The 16,632-nt window shown below is 42.2% G+C and overlaps 2 protein-coding genes across 2 annotated transcripts in view; one reads left to right on the top strand and one right to left on the bottom strand.

Annotated features, from left to right (window-relative positions):
* IL19 (interleukin 19) overlaps positions 1-16,632 on the top strand; it is a 96,470-nt gene that overhangs the window by 21,293 nt on the left and 58,545 nt on the right. The gene's annotated exons all lie outside the window — the stretch shown is intronic.
* Positions 12,267-15,693, bottom strand: IL10 (interleukin 10). Its single transcript, XM_037496660.1, has 5 exons — positions 15,529-15,693; positions 14,702-14,761; positions 14,295-14,447; positions 13,326-13,391; positions 12,267-12,359 (listed from the first exon to the last, which is right to left on the bottom strand). The coding sequence occupies exons 1-5, from the start codon at positions 15,691-15,693 to the stop codon at positions 12,267-12,269; spliced, it is 537 nt and encodes a 178-aa protein (XP_037352557.1).

Below are 16,632 nucleotides of genomic sequence, written 5' to 3'. Positions count from 1 at the left end.
TTCTGCAATAAAAAAATAAGGCTTTACTTTAAAAAACTTGGTTCATTCTTTATTTTTATTTTTAAAATAATCATTCATTTTTTAAATTAATTAATTTTTATTTACTTTATTTTATTTTTATATTCCCCATACAATTGCAACCCCCTTATTTTGACCCCAATTCCTCCTTTCCCTGCCTCCCACCCCCCATAGAGTGTCTCTGGTTAATAGTTGTTTGTTGATTTTGATATTTTCTTTCTTATAGTTATTCATTTTCCTGGTCCCTTATTTAAGTTTTCTAGATTCCTGCTATGAGTGAGACCATCCGGTATTTTTCTTTTTCTTTCTGGCTTATTTCGCTGAGCATGATCCCTTCCAGCGCCATCCATGTTGCTGCAAATTGCATGTGTTTATCTTTTTTGAATGCTGAGTAATATTCCATGGTATATATGTACCACATCTTCTTGATCCATTCATCTCTTTTTGGGCATATGGGTTGTTTCCAAAGCTTAGCTATTGTAAACAGTGCTGCTATAAACATAGGGGTGCAGGGGCTCTTTGGAATTGATGTTTCTGTGTCCTTTGGGTAAATACCTAGGAGTGGAATTGCTGAATCATATGGAAGCTCTATATTTATTTAGTAGGTCAAGAAATCTCCACACAGCTCTCCATAGTGGTTGGACCAGTTTGCACTCCCACCAGCAGTACAGGAGAGTTCCTTTTCCTCCACAACCTTGCCAACATTTGTTGTTGCTAGTTTTTTTAATATGTGCCATTCTCACTGGTGTCAGATGGTATCTCATTGTAGTTTTGATTTGCATTTCCCTGATTACGAGTGATGTTGAACATTTTTTCAAATGCCTGTTGGCCATTTGCATTTCCTCTTTGGAGAAGTTTCTTTTTAGCTCTTCTGCTCATTTTATTGACTGGATTATTTTCTTTGTTTTTGTTGAGTCTCATCAGCTCTTTGTAGATTTTTGTGATTAGTCCTTTATCATTAGTGTTGTGTGCAAAAATGTTCTCCCAGTCGGTGGGGTTTCTCTTTGTTTTGGTTATTGTCTCTTTTGCTGTGCAGAAGCTCTTTAATTTGATGTAGTGCCAGCTGTTTATCTTTGCCTTCACTATCACTGCTTTGGGTGATGTGTCTGTAAATATGTCTTTGATGTGCATATCATGTAGTGTTTCGCCTATATTTCCTTCTATGTATTTTACGGTTTCAGGTCTTATGTCTAGTTCTTTAATCCATTTTGTGCATGGTGTGAGGTAGTAGTCAAGCTTCATTCTTTTGCATGTAGCGACCCAGTTTTCCCAGCATCATTTATTGAACAAACTTTCTTTGCTCCAATGCATATTCTTTGCTCCTTTGTCAAATATTAGTTGACCATAAATCTGTGGGTTTATAAAATAATCATTCATTTTTGTACAATGTTTGATTTCTTCCCTCTGGTATAATCCCTATAAAATTCCCACCACCAAATCACCCATGAACCATCATCACCATGGGGCAGTACAACCTACAAAAGGGATGAGTGACTGTAATGCAGACCCTGCTTGGGCACAAGCCAATATTGGATCTCCTGAGACCCAGTGCTGCACTAGATAAAGGGGTGCACAAGCAGTCACCCAGGACAGAGGGTGTGTTGCAGCAGAGCTAGAGGTGAGGGCGTAGAGCTAGGACTGTTGGCTTGAATCTGAGGCTCATTAACACAGAACTGTAGTCTGAATTGGGTCAGGGCATTGAACTTCCTTATATTGGAGAGACTACTACTGAAATCCAAGTTGAGCTATCTGAAACACCTGCCACTCTCCACCCCAGAATGCGACATCCAAGACACTTGCCACCATGTATCCTAAGCTGAGATATCGAAAACACTTGCCATTCCTCACAATGAAAAGCTTTCAAATTCCTGAGTCTACAAAAGGTGATTTTTTAAATTTTATATATATTTTTACATCATTTTTAATTTTTGCACAATGTATACATTTTCATCTTTGTTATTGTCCCCATAAAATTCCCACCCCCCCTTGTTTTGCTTCTACTCCCTTCTCCCCCCTTGTAGTGTGTCTCTGGTTTATAATTGCCTGTTGATTTTGATTTTTACTTTGTTATAATTAGTCTTTTTCCAGATCCTTTACTTAGGTTTTCTAAATATGAGTGAGACCATCTGGTATTTTTCTTTTTCTTTCTGGCTTATTTCACTGAGCATGATCCCTTCCAGCTCCATCCATATTGCTGCAAATGGCATGCAATATGCCATTTTTTGATTGCTGAGTAGTATTTCATTGTGTATATGTACCACATCTTCTTGATCCAGTCATCTATTTTTGGGCATTTGGGTTATTTCCATAGCTTACCTGTTGTAAATAGTGCTGCAATAAACATAGGAGTGCAGGTGTCCTTTTGAATTAATGTTTTTGTGTCCTTTGGGTAAATACCTAGGAGTGGGATTGCTGGATCATATGGAAACTCCATTTTTAGTAAATTGAGGAAGCTCCAGACAGCTTTCCATAGTGGGAATAGCTTTCAACTGTTCCATAGTGGTTGGAATAGTTTGCACTCCCACCAGCAGTGTAGGAGAGTTGCTTTTTCTCCACATTCTCGCCAACATTTGTTGTTGCTAGTTTTTTTTTTTTTAATATGTGCCATTCTCACTGGTGTTAGATGGTGTCTCATTGTAGTTTTGATTTGCATTTCCCTGATTACAAGTGATGCTGAAAATATTTTTCATATGCCTGTTGGCCATTTGCATTTCCTCCCTGGAGAAGTTTCTTTTTAACTCTTCTGCCCATTTTTTCACCAGGTTATTTACTTTGTTTTTGTTGATTCTCATCAGCTCAAACAAAAAGTGATCTTTTCATGTATATTTTCCTGCTCCTCTTTGATACCTACCACCCCTTGCTGGTACCAGTCCCCTGACTATTCCAACAACTACAAAAACAACAGTTGAAAATTTATCCTTACTAACACACACAAAATAAAAAATGAGGGGACAAAAGAATACAGTAAAAATGCCAGACATTACACAACACTGAAAGGAGCCATGAATCAGTGGAGTTTGCAGAGCATGACAGAAGGGGAATTCAGGGCAACAGTCCTGGCATTGCCAATGGAACTTACAAAAAAAAAAAGAAGGATAAGGCCTCCCCGGTGGCGCAGCAGTTGATTGCTGAGCTCTGAAGCTGTCTGCAGCCTCTGCAGCACTGTTCGATCCCTGGCCAGCCGGCGAGGGTCCCACATGGTGCACAGACCTCTCCTGCCGTGCCCGCTGCTACCATCAGCAGTGTATTTCGTCAATCTGCCTGTTCTGCTCCCCGATCTGGCTCTGGTGAATTCTCTCACCCTCCCGCGCTTCTGACTGTACCCAGTGCTTGTATTAAAAAAAAAAAAGCATGTTTATTTTTTTTTTAAAAAAGAAGGCTATAAAACAACAGCAGAATAAATATGAAGAAAATATGAAGCAGCTACATTCAGAAATATTGGAGTTAAGAAGCACTATGACTGATTCATACATTTTAAAAAATATTTATTTATGTATAGAAGAACTGGGGTATAGGCCAGAGGCATAGGGGAAGGTGAGAGGATTCACCAGAGACAGAGTGGGGAGCAGAACAGGCAGATTTACTGAAATACACGGGTAAAGGGAGCAGCGGGCAAGAGAGAAGAGGTCTGCTAAGCCATATGTGGGTTAGCTCCCTGGCTGGGGATTAAACTCAGTTCCTAATGGTGATGGCACTGAGACTTAGCCCCTAGGATGCCAGGGAGGCACCCATTATAGCTGATTTAAAAAATATAATTGAGGGGCCTCAACAGCAAACAGAAGCAATGGAGAATATTAATGAACTTCAAAACATGATACTGAAGAACATAAGTATAGATCAGGGTAGAGGAAAGAAGAATGAAAAAATGAAAACACTAAAAGAGTTCTCTGGGGTAACTAAAAGAGAAATAACATCTGTGTCATAAGAATCCCAGAAGGAGAAGAAACTGAAAAAAGGAATAGAAAACCTGTTTAAAAAAATAATGACTGAAAATAATCTCACTCTGGGAAATGAACCAGAAGTTGCAATTCAAGAGTCCCAAAGAGTTCCAAACCAAATAATACTATTGCTAGATAGAGGTACAACGAGACATAAAATAATAAGGCTGTCGAGAATCAAAGATAAGCACAGAAAACTAGAGATATCAAGAGAAAAGGGGATAACCTATAAGGGAGCACTGATCAGACCATAAAAAGATTTTTTTCTCACCAAAAACATTACTAGCACAATGAGACTAAAAAAAGATATTCAAAGTGCTTAAGAGGATTCCAGCTTAGAACCGCTACCTTGCAAGATAAACAAGCAAGGTAGAAGGAATAGTAATGAGCTTCACCGAAAATCAAAAACTAAAAGAATTTATTAACACCAGCTGCATATGAAAGAAATCCTAAAGGAGTTATTATAAAGCAACAGAACAATGAATATTGAGGCAAAAGACACCTAAATTACTTAACATTGAGGAGGAAAGTAAAAATCTGGCTTATTAGAACCAGCCAAAGATCAGAGAATCCAACAGTTCACACAAGTGGTCCATCATATATTAACCTCAGTAGAGCCTTTTAACAAAAGAGAATGGAAGTAATATATAAGATAACAGAAATTGAAACAAAACAATAGAAAACCCTAAAAAAACACAAAATAATAGGAAGCCCTCAAAAAATTTAAAAAGTCAAGAGGAACCAAACCAAAACTAAAAACATAACAAAATGGCAATAATCACTTAGGTTTCAGTAGTTATCTTAAATATAAATGTCTTGAACTCACCAGTCAAAAGATGCTGAATGGGTTTTAAAGCCTAACCTTCTGCTATTTAAAAGAAACTCACCTTACCAACAAAGACAAGCATAGACTTACAATTAAAAGTTGAAAGACATTTATACAAGCAAATGACAACTCCCCCCAAATCAGGAACAGCTCTATTTATGTCTTATAAAATAGGCTTTCAGTTAAGGAAGGTGAAAAGGTAAAGAAAGACACTATAGTATAATCAAGGATCTAATGCAACAAGAAAAAATAACACCTATAAATATATAGATACTAATGATAGAGCACTAAAATCCATAAGACATTAACAGAACTTAAGAGAGATATTGTTAATAACACAATAATTCAAGGGGATCTTAACACTGTACTTACAACAAGGACAAATCAACAAGACAAAGTAAAATAAGGAAACAACAGCTCCAAACAAGGATCTGAACAAATAGTTCTAGCAGACATCCATAGAACATTTTACCTTAAAACTGCTACATACATTTCTTTTCAAGTCCACATGGAACATCTTCAAGAATAAACTATGTCTTGGGACAAAAGTCAATTGTCAATAAAACCACAAAGATTGAAGTTATACCTAGTAACTTCTCTGACCACAATATCATAAAACTGGAAATCAACTATAAGGAAAAAAACAGGAAAAACTATGACTATATGGAGAATAAACAACATGTTACTTAATAGCAATTGGGTAAGAGGAATCAAAGCAAAAATTAAAGAAATACCTTGCGATGAATGAAAATGATGTTGTGTTACTAGAATATATGGTCTGCAGCCAGAATAGTCTTTTTTTTTTAAAGATTTATTTATTTATGCATACAAGAGCTGGCGTACAGGCCAGAGGTGTGGGAGGTGAGAGAATTCACTAGAGACAGAGTGGGGAACAGAGCAGGCAGCAGGCGAGACAGGAGAGGTCTGTTGCGCCATGTGGGTTGCTCCCTGGCTGGGGATCAAACTCATGCTGCAGAGGCTGTGGCCTGCTTCATAGGTTGCATCTTAACCCCTTCCACCACCTGGGAGGCCCCCCGAAGCAGTAGTAAGAGGGAAGATAATTGCAATACAGGACCATGTTAAAAAGAAAAAAAAAAATCCCAACTAAACAATCTAACATCACACCTAAAACCACTTGGAAAAGAGGAACAAATTGACTTAAAGTTAGTAGAAGGAAGGAAATAATGAAAATATGAGTGAAAATAAATGAAATAGAGATAACAAAGACTATTAAAAAAAAAGTGAAACCAAGATCTTGTTATTTGAGAAGATAGATAAAATAGCTACACCCCTACCTAAACAAACAAACAAAAAAAGAAAAATTTAATACATAGAATCACAAATGAATGAGGAGAAATTACTACAGATAACACAAAGATATGATAATACAAAGATTATGAGATTACTATGAACAACTGTATGCCAATAAATTTGATAACCTTGAAGAAATGGATACTTTCCGTGATCAAAAAACCTATGAAGACTAATACCTCAGAAAGAAATAGATAAATTATCACAAATATAGAAATTGAAACTATAGTAAAAAATCTTCCCAAGAAAAAGTCTAGAACCAGGTTACTTTCCAAATGAATTTTATCAAACTTTCAAAAAGAACTAATGCTCAAAAACACAAGAAAGAATCCTTCTTAGTATATTTTATTACCCAGAACTAAGACAGCACAAGAAAACTGTAGACCGATATCCTTGATGAACATCAGTGTAAAAATTATTGACAAAATACTAGCAAATCTGATATTCAACAATATTCACAATATATCTTATGATATATTGTGATATATATTCAACAATATATCACAAGATTTATATACCACGATCAGTGGGATTCATCCCAGGGATGCAAAGGATGGTTTAATATACATAAATTAATTAATGCAATACACCATGTCAATAGAAGGAAACTTTGGCAATACGTTCCATGATATCAACAATAAAGATATTTTTGGTGACTTGAGGTAATTAAAAACAAAAATAAGTAACTGGCGTCACCTCAAGTAAAAAAGCTATATAGACAAAGAAAGTACAAGATGATTAGACACCCTACTGAATGGGAAAAAACATTTTACATGATACATAACTGATAAGGGATTAATATCCAAGATATATAAAAAACTCATACAATTAAATAACAAAAAGACAAATAATTCAATTAACAAATGGACAGCAAATATGAATGTATAATTCATTAGTCAGGGATATCCAAAAGGCATATGAAAAAATGTTCATTGTTACTCCTAATAAGAGACATGCAGATTAAAACTTCAGTGAGATACTATCTCACACCCACAAGAATGGCATGTCAAAAAGAGCCCCACAAGTGTTGAGAGGATGCAGAGTAAAAGGAACCCTACTATACTGTTGGTGGAAATGTGAAGTGATGAAACCATTATGGTGTGTCATCTGGATTTGCCTTAACAAAGATAGAAATACCATATGAGCCAGCAATCCCACTCTTGGGCATATGCCCACAGAATATGAAACCATCAACAAAAATATTCACATGTTCTATAATATTTACAGCAGCATTATTTACAATAGTTAGGACATGGAAGCAGCCTGAATCTCCTTCAATGGATGAGTGGATGTAAAAGGTGTTTCACAAACAAAACACAGAAAATGACATAGCCACAAGAAAGGATGAAATACAGTCATTTCCAACAAAATGGAGGGAATTTGAAAAAAAATTATATGCAGCAGAACAAGTCCGGTTGATTAAAAAAATCATTGGACATTCATATACCAGACAATTTGACAATGTAAAACACTTTCAAAAACTACTGAACATCAACAAATATCCTAAGGGCTCTGAGGTTAAGAGGGAGGAGGAGGGGAAGGGAACAAGGGAAGAAAGAGCTCATCTTCTTAAATAAGTGAGCAGGGTGCCATTGCGTGTCTGTACCACAACTTCTTTATTCATCCATCTGTCCATGGGCATTTAGGTTTATTTCTGTGTCGTCTTGGCTATTGTGAACAAGGTTGCTGTGAACATAGTTTTCAAGTTTAGTGTTTTCATATTCTTTGGATAATACCCAGTGGTATTGCTACATTATATGTTTATTTCTATTTTAAGTTTTTTAAGGAATCCTCATAGTGTTTCTCATGGAGGCTGGATCAGTCTCCATTCCCACCCACAGAGCGTGAGAGCTCCTTGTTCACATCCTTGCCAACATTTGTTGCTTCTAGTGTTTCCAATTATTGGTGTGAGGCAATAGCTCATCATGGAAGTGAATTTTAAGGAGCGATGCAGACTGCTGGAAGGGGGGCAATTTTCATTAGGCTTTCAAGTTTCAGAAATTGTTCATGGGCAATCCTCTCCTCTGCAATGAGTGCCTTGAAGAACTCACACAAGGCGAGTGATCCCAGGTTGGAAGCCACGATGCAGAACTATTTCCTTACTTATTGTTGATGAAATTGAGGCCCAGGCAGGGTACGTAAAACCTCAAAGTTATCAAATGAGTTATTGTTTGAAATGAGTATTGAATAGTGGGACATATGTCACCTGGGCTCACCAGCCACTGAGAGTTGACTGGGCAAGGAAATGAAGCAGCTCTGCAGCTTATGAAAGTTGAAACATCTTCCTGTCATTTTAAACTCTGAGTAGATGTTCTTCAGATGTAGCTCCTATTTCCTTAAAGGGTTGTGTCTGCTAAATCACCCTAGACCTAGAGCTGGTCCCCGTATCCCCGTTAAGTCTACTCATGTAAATGATTTGAGGGGGAAACAGGCCATAGAATGGGCAGTTCCTTCTCTTTCCTATTTTCGTCCCTGAATTCATCCTCTTGCTTCCAGATTGTGCCTCACTCCAAGGGCAGAAGAACCTAATTGATTTTTATCTGTGATTTCTGTCAGTGACCAGGTAGGGAAACTTTTCTTACTGGTTCCTCCCTCCCCACCTCAGTAGCTGGGGCCATAGGCAAACAGATATTGTTCTTCTGTACTTTACCCAATTGCAGGTGTGAGGGCCTAGGGCACAGGGAAAGACGTGAAGTGATTCCTCTCTTTAGAGTGTGAAGATTTGTTGGAAAAAGAAAAAAATTCCTCGTCCAAACTTGATTTCTATGCTTCCTTTCCAAAACATGGACCTTCGTATCTGACATTCCATTCAAGTTTATATCAAACCTGGTGTGAGTCAGCCCAGGCTATTGTACCAAAGTACCAGAGATTGAGTATCTTCAACAAGAGACATTTTCTCACAGTACTGGAGAGTCAAAGTCCAAGATCAAGGTACTGGCTAGGTAGGTTTCATTCTAATACCTCTTCTCTTTATTTTGTAGGTGCTGCCATCTTGCTGTATGATCACTTGACCTCATTGGTCTCATGTGGGAGGATAGAGAAAGGGGTGCAATGTCTCTGGTATCCCTTATATGGGCACTTGTTCTGTCATGAGGGCCCTTACCTGCATGACATAATTAAAAGACCCATCTCCAAGTACCATCACACTAGAAGTGAGGGCTTCAACATATAATTGGGAGGGAAAGCAAATATTCAGTCTATAACACCCACGGAAGAAGACTTTCTGACTTTCCAGATGAGAAGCCAAGTCTCAGATAAGTAAATATATTAGGCTGAATTAGTAAGAGAGAGAAGTGAAGGAGGGCCAGATCTGTGTGGTCTCCTGAGGGCAGGCAGCTCTCCTTCCTCCCACTGAGCCTAGAGCCTGCCTCGAAGCCAAAGCTGCTTTTTACACTTTCTTAAAAGGATGTAGTAGTTTAAAATATGTCCACAAGTTCTTTGCTACTCTACCCTTCAAAAGGTAAAATCTAATTTCTCCCCCCCTATAATTCCCTTTGAACAAATAGAATGTGATAGAATGACGGTGTGAGATTTCTGAGATTAGATTTAAATTTCACCATGACTTCCTCCTTGCTCTCCTTCTTGGGTCACTGACTCCAGGGAAGAATGCTGCTGTGTCATGGAGACATTCCAGAAACCCTACACAGAGGCCCACGTAGCGAGGAATCAAGTCACCTGCCAATAACCAGTGAGGAAATGAGGCAGCCAGTAGCTTCGTGAGCACAGAGTCTGGGGTTTTGGACTGTCCAACCCCAGTCAAGCCTTCAAGTGATTGCAGGCCCTACCTGTCATTTTGACTGTAACCTTATTAGAGATCCCGAACCCAAACCCTGGGTTTCATTCCCAGATTTCTGACCCACAGAAACAATGAGTTAACATATACTTATTGTTTTAAGCTGCAAAATTTTGGGAGTAGCAATAGATAATTAATACAAAGGGAAAAGCCTTTTATGTATTCTCAGTTTTCCATTCTCCCATCACCCAAGCTACCAAACCATGTTAACATTTCTGAGCATCAGTTTCCTCTTGTAGAAAATAACGTGGTATTTTAAAATAACATGTGGTATGCCCGGTGCACATGTGCTCAGCACTGGAGAGCTTCAAATAGGTGCTCAGTAAACTAGCTGTGAGCATCTTACCAGCTGTGTGACTTCTCTAGATTAATTTTATTGGCTTCAGATGCCCATTTCCTTTACACGAGGTGCCAACCTTGAACTTATGTTATTGTGTTTTGTATGGTGGCGAGCCCCAACTGTTTGAACTTCCAGCTGAGGGTCTTGTGGCTTCTCCATTTCAGTACAAAGAACCTCGAAGTAGAGAACCTACTCCTCGCTCTTCTTCTGTAAGCCTCCATTCTTAATCCGAACCTTTCATCTTAGAATTTTAGCTTTGATGCTGCCCACTTCCTTCCTATGGTTACTTTAACCGAAGTGAGTCAGGTCTTACTGAAAAACTGACCACAGTCAGTCAACTCCCACCCTCACCCCAGACCAGAGCTACCTGGGTAAAGTGTGGGGGGATCAGTGTTTACTCAGCTCATTCTTTCCCCCTGTCCTCCAAGTCACGGGACTTCGTGTAGGGCTTCCCCAGCCACCATGCCCCTCCCAACAGAGCATGTTAAGGTCAAGCTCACACTTGGAGGCTCAAAGGGGGAACGGGAGCGCCGGCAGCCTGCCTCCTTGGGCTGCCTATTACCTTGGCCAGTTCACTTACATGTTTTATTCTATTCGGTCTAGTCTGGTCTTAGCCTAAGGAGGATTTGGTGGGGATTTTTATTTTTATTTATTTTTAAAGATTTATTTATTTATGCATACAAGGGCTGGGGTGCAGACCAGAGGTATGGGGGTGAGAAGATTCACCAGAGACAAAGAGTGGGGAGCAGAACGGGCGGATTGTCTGAAATAAACTGCTGAGGGGAGCAGCGGGTGTGGCAGGAGAGGTCTGCTGTGCCTTGTGGGTCAGCTCCCTGGCTGGGGATTGAACTCATGCTGCAGTGGCTGCAGATAGCTTCATAGTGCTGAGACTTAACCCCTTGTGCCACCAGGGAGGTTTGGTGGGATTTTTAGCTGTGAATTCCAGCAACAACCAGTAGTGCGCACTGAGACCATCTCCTCATGCTGGGAGCTGGTGGGCGCTTTAATCCTCACCATAACCCAGCACATTTGTATCCACCCCTGGACCTCAAAGAAGCAAGAAACACACATAGGACACACACACACACACACACAGAAATTTTCTTTTTTTTTTTTTATAAGTATGGAATCTCATGTTTGTTCTTAAAAGTCAATATAATCTTGAAGGATTTAAGGAGAATTTCTCAAAGAATTGAGCTTAAGGTTAGACTAGGCGATCTTTGCTGTTGGTTTTTGAAATGAGAATAACTTTCACCCCTGATCAGATCTGGAACCTTTCCTGTCGCAGGCATGCAGAATTCATCCATCTACTCTCTTCTATCTTGGAAACTTTGAGGGAGCGATTTTCTTTAGCTAGAAGTCAAATGACATCACAACATGGTTTTATAAGACCCATTTATTTATTCAAAATTAAAATCTGCAATGAAGACAGACACACAATGTGACATTCCCAGAGGAATTGAATTACTTCTAGTTAAAACTGAGTTCTATTAGAACCAACTTTATGTTTTTATAAATAATAAACTGGCCACAGATTTTAGGAATGAAGTGTTTAGGCAATGAAGTCAGGGGAACCCCTGTGAGCAGCCAGAATAATAATTATCAAAGGGACTCCTTAGTTTATCTTCCTAAGAATCTCCTAATATGATAGGAGCCCCAGGCCCAGGGGCAAGAGAAATTAGAGGAAGGAAGGAAAAACAGCGATAAAGTGTGGTCAGGCTTGCAATGGAAGCTTTAGTTAGCTCCCCAAGGAACATTCTTTTCCTTATATAACTTAGAATTTCTTTTAAAATACTCAAACACCATAGGGTATCAACCTATGGAAACAGCTTAAACAGGTAAAAATAATAAATATTGAAAAATTATAATATTGGGCTTCTGCCTAAATAGTTCACAGAGAAGCTCAATAAATAAATAGAAATGGGAGTTGAGGTATCAGAAATAATAAATATTCTAGGAGAGAGGAGGTATGACAGGGCTTTCCAAGGAGCTGATTCAGAACCCTGGATCAGGGGTGTTTCATCCCTGATCAGGGGTATTTCAGATTTTCGTCTTCATTGTCATGTAGGCTTCTATGTAGTTGATGAAGATGTCAAACTCGCTCATGGCTTTGTTGACGCCTTTCTCTTGGAGCTGGGAAGAGAGGGAAAAAAGGTGAAAACTCCAAAGGGAACTTTGGATGGGTGTGGCCCTGGGGTGGACCCTCGCTCCCTGGTGTTGGGAGGCTAAAGACTGACCCTGAACCCAGCTTTGGGAAGGGCTGTGTGTTGACCTGATGTCTGGCTCCGGGTGGAAGAGGAACATCCCCTTTGCCAAGTACATTGCTTTTCAACAGTTTTAAAGGTCATGTGCTCACATGATGCTTATTCACAATTTGATGAAAAGACACGAGAGGAAGCTACTCTGAGAGCTCAACAGCGAGAGAAGGGTGCGTTTTCAGGGTTGTGCCCCCCCCACCATCCTGGACCGGGTCCTGCGCTGCTGGACCCCCACCAGGTGCGTGCCCCAGGCGCTGGGCTTCTGCCCCATACATCCAGCCCACAGAGGGGACAGAGGAAACATGACTTCTGGGAACCAGAGTTGGCAAGATTTGTTGGAAGTGTGAAACCCCATTTGTTTTAAGAGCTAACATTCTCAGAGAGAATGTGCCAGAGAGAGTAGGGACCAATTCCAGAAAATGAGGCTTCTGCTCCTTGCTCTGAGTTTTGGGGCGTCTGGCTGAAGCCTGGGTGTATTTGTATGTGCGCACGCACGTGTCAGCTTCCTGCACGTGTGGGCTCAGCCTGGCTTCCCAACAAGCTACTTTCTGTTTCCTTTGTTACTCTCCCCAGCACCCAGCTCAGCCCGCTCCTAGGCTGCCTGGCTGAACCCGCAAGCCTGTGAAGGCTGCGCACAGTCATTTAGAAACCCCCAAAGACACTTCACAGAAGACAGATGTAACCAAAGCAACAGCTCCCGCTGCCTGAGGAGATCACACAACTTTCTGGGTTCTCACACTCCCTGAGTGAAGAAGGGGGCCGGTTAGCACCAACTTCTGCCCCTTGGGCTGTGGGCAGAAGTCATGTTCCCTGAAGCCACCCTGCCAGCAGCCAGGCTCACCTTACTGAAGGCTCTCTTCACCTGCTCCACTGCCTTGCTCTTATTTTCACAGGGCAGAAATCGATGCTGTGGGGGGAAAGAGAAAATGTTGGTGACACCAACTCCCAGATCCAAGTTCATAGGACTAGGGGACAAGCTGGTAGCAAAGCAGCTCCTGGGGAGACCAAGGCCCCCCTCACTGTTCCTCATGGGACAGAGAAGCAGCAACCGTGGGAGGCACTTGGGAGGTTTCCTGGGCTTGGATGAAAGCCGGGTCTTGGAGTCCCCTCCCTCTCAATACCACAGCACTTGCTAGAGGTGCAGAGCCCTCTGCTCTACCTCTGCATCTGTCGCTGCCCACTCCTTCCGTCCAGCTAGGGGCCCATTTCTAACTGCCCGGGGACTAGAGATAGTTTCAGCCGTGAGCACCAACAGAGACAAACTTGATTTCCCAGTGTTAGTGAGAGAATAAGGGGAACCAGCAATGAGGCTATTATTTCAGTTGGAGAGATAAGTTATCTGGGGGTCTATCCCCAGACACTACCCTGGAGTGAGTTGCCCCAGCCCTTTTCATATAAGAAGGAGACTGCCCATCAGCTGGGCCCCAGGTGGGGTTCTGCTGTTAGGAGACTGAGAATAAGAGGTTACCCGGGTTTGCTCTCCCAAGAACCTCACTCCGGCCCTTGGCTGAGCCCTCACCTAGGCCCACAGGGACCAGGAGGCTCTGATGGCAGATTTGGGCCCCTTTCATGCAGAGAGGGGGAATAGTTAATAACCCACAAGTGACTCACAAATAACAGGAAAGCTGTTTGCAAATCTTCACATGTAAATGCCTAACAGCTTCCCCCACCTCCTGCTCAGAAAGAAATGAGCAAGAGATGGAGCTCCAGATGGAACTGTCTCTGGCCACAGTCAGCGCTATGCCTCGGGCGTGAGTAGAGGCAGGAGATGGTGTTTTCTGGGAGAGCAGAGGGAGGGGAGGCCACTCACACAGCGTCGCAGCCTCAGCCTGAGGGTCTTCAGCTTCTCCCCCAGGAAGTTCACGTGTTCCTTGATGTCTGGGCTGTGGTTCTCAGCCTGGGGCATCACCTCTTCCAAGTAAAACTGGATCATCTCAGACAAGGCTTGGCAACCCAGGTAACCCTAAGGGCAGGAAGCACGGGAGGGGGGCGTGATTGGGAGGAAGGGCTGTCAGCATCAGAAGCCAGCTTTGTCTTGGGGATCTTCCCTAACCAGCTGCCTCCCCCAGAACTGACCCCTGTGGGGTACACGCCTTGTGCTGAGTTAAGGTCTTCCCACTTCTCCTTTTCAAAGCGAAGGAAGCAGAGCAAGCTCCCTGCAGGCACGCAGCGGTGGCTGCCTATCTTAGTCACGACGCACCCCCAGGCGGCTCTCACCTTAAAGTCCTCCAGCAGGGACCCGTTCAGCAGCATACTGTCCAGCTGGTCCTTCATTTGCTGCAAGAAGAACAAAAGGAGAATGAACTTGAGGTTGGGGAAACACCTGATTTGAATGCCTTTCTGATATCCTTTTAATTAGAGAGTTTTTGATGTTTTCACTCAAAGCAGCACTGGCCTGAAAATGGAAAGGAAGGTTTTCAAACAGGACATTTAATGGTCCTATAACTGTTAGTTAAATCAGGTCATCTCTCTCAGGATCAAATTATTTTATAAATCTGGCCCAATTTGAAGCCAGGGCAGAGCTTGGCTCTGGCTCGGTCTTCTTGCAAGGTAATACTAGGCTGCCCGTGCCAACTGCAGTGCCCGCATCCCCCCTCCTGTGCGTCTTCCCTTTGCTTTTCTTGCTCCCTGTGCTTCAACTTTGGAAGGTGTCTGGGAAAGAAACTCCTCCTAAGGAAGGCATCCCCAATGCGAGGTGCATCTGGGTCCCAGAAGCCCTCTTAGCAGGGTCTGGGGAACAACCTCTCTTCCATTCACACCTCTCTCTTAGCTGAGGAAAAATTGGGCTCCAGGGAAATCTGAGAGGTTTCTGAGCACAGGAGACACCGTGCATTTCCATTTAAAGCAGATTTTCTTGCACATCTGCTACATGAAGTAATGGGGATTGGACCCCATATCTTGACCTGAGACTCTTAAGGATTCCAGTTGGGGAAGATTGAGTGTTAGGGATGGAGAGGAAGAAGACAGGGTTTTTAGAACTCGAGCAGAATGCCTAGTTTGGGTAGCCGCAGGAAGCAAGGAAGGACAGGAGGCATCATACTCACAAAGAAAGTCTTCACTCTGTTGAAGGCAGATCGGAGCTCTCGGAGCATGTGGGGCAAGCCGGCTGGGAAGTGGGTGCAGCTGCTCTCAGACTGGCTGCGGTGGTCTGGGCTGGCCCCCACTCCAGCCAGGAAGACCAGGCAGCAGAGTAGTACTGAGCTGGGCATGGCGGAGGTCTGTCTTCTTCCAGTCGGCCCCGTGGTTTGCTTTTGCAAGAGCAAGCCCCTGATGTGTGGACCTTTACCTACTTCATCCCCCTTTTATATTGTGGGTTCACTGAATTGAGAGGCCCATTCATAAAAAGCCACAGTCACTAATTTCCTGGCAAAGGTTTTTTTCTAATTAAAGCTCCTCCCTTAGAGTTCCAACTTTGCATTCGTTGAAGATTTAAATTTTGCACTGTAAGCAAAGAGGATGGTTGAAAGACGAACGTCTGCATTATGGCTATTTATAGGATGAGCTACATCACTCTCCTTTTAAAAATAATTTTTCAGTTTCTCTTAATAAAAAAAAAGTTGATTTCCTGGGGTTTACAGCTGTTCTGTGCAGAGGCTCAGAGTTGTGGGTTCCACTCGTGTGCTCTTAGGTCATAGTGACGTGGACAAACCTGCCGTTCCACAACATATTGGGATTGACAAATTATAGCAAGTTGCTAAATTGGGAAAGTCACTTTAGCACTCTCTGCCTTAGTTTCCCCAAATAAAAATGAGGATTTGAGCTATTTATCCTCTAAGTTTGCTGCTGGTTCCTTCATTTCATGTTCCAAGATTGCACTGAGAGGACAGACGGCTTCCCACAGGTAGGCCAGGCCATGGCTATGCTCCCGGCTCCTTCCTGAGCCCTGGGATTCTTCATCCTCAGGTCTGGGCTCCTGCCTCAGCCCTCCCCGTCCTCGGGGGAAGTCAGGAAGAGGAGTCCACACTTACTGACGCTCAGTGTCCATGACCTGCATTGTCTCCGTTCCACAGTGAGCAGCTGAAGCGCAGAGGTACACGGCAGGAGTCTGAGCCCAGGCCCTCCTTATGCTAATGACAAGTTCCTTGCCCCACTCTACACCCTCCCTGGAGGCCAGAATGAGAAGGCTGGGTTGGGGACCATAAGGGTTC

This window comes from Talpa occidentalis, unplaced genomic scaffold, assembly GCF_014898055.3.
Source record: "Talpa occidentalis isolate TD23 unplaced genomic scaffold, MPIMG_talOcc4v2.1 talOcc4.8, whole genome shotgun sequence".
NCBI lineage: Eukaryota > Metazoa > Chordata > Mammalia > Eulipotyphla > Talpidae > Talpa > Talpa occidentalis.
The sequence above is the reverse complement of the archived record's forward strand: the minus strand, read 5'-3'. Positions and strand labels throughout refer to the sequence as shown.

What these genes read in the sequence shown, in the direction of transcription:
- IL10 (XM_037496660.1), bottom strand. Translation starts at nt 15,693, where the DNA reads ATGCCCAGCTCAGTACTACTCTGCTGCCTGGTCTTCCTGGCTGGAGTG. An exon ending in GGCTGAGGCTGCGACGCTGT is followed by an intron (nt 13,392 to 14,294) that starts GTGAGTGGCCTC and finishes TTCCCCCCACAG; the next exon opens with CATCGATTTCTGCCCTGTGA. An exon ending in TGAAGAGAGCCTTCAGTAAG is followed by an intron (nt 12,360 to 13,325) that starts GTGAGCCTGGCT and finishes CTCTCTTCCCAG; the next exon opens with CTCCAAGAGAAAGGCGTCAA.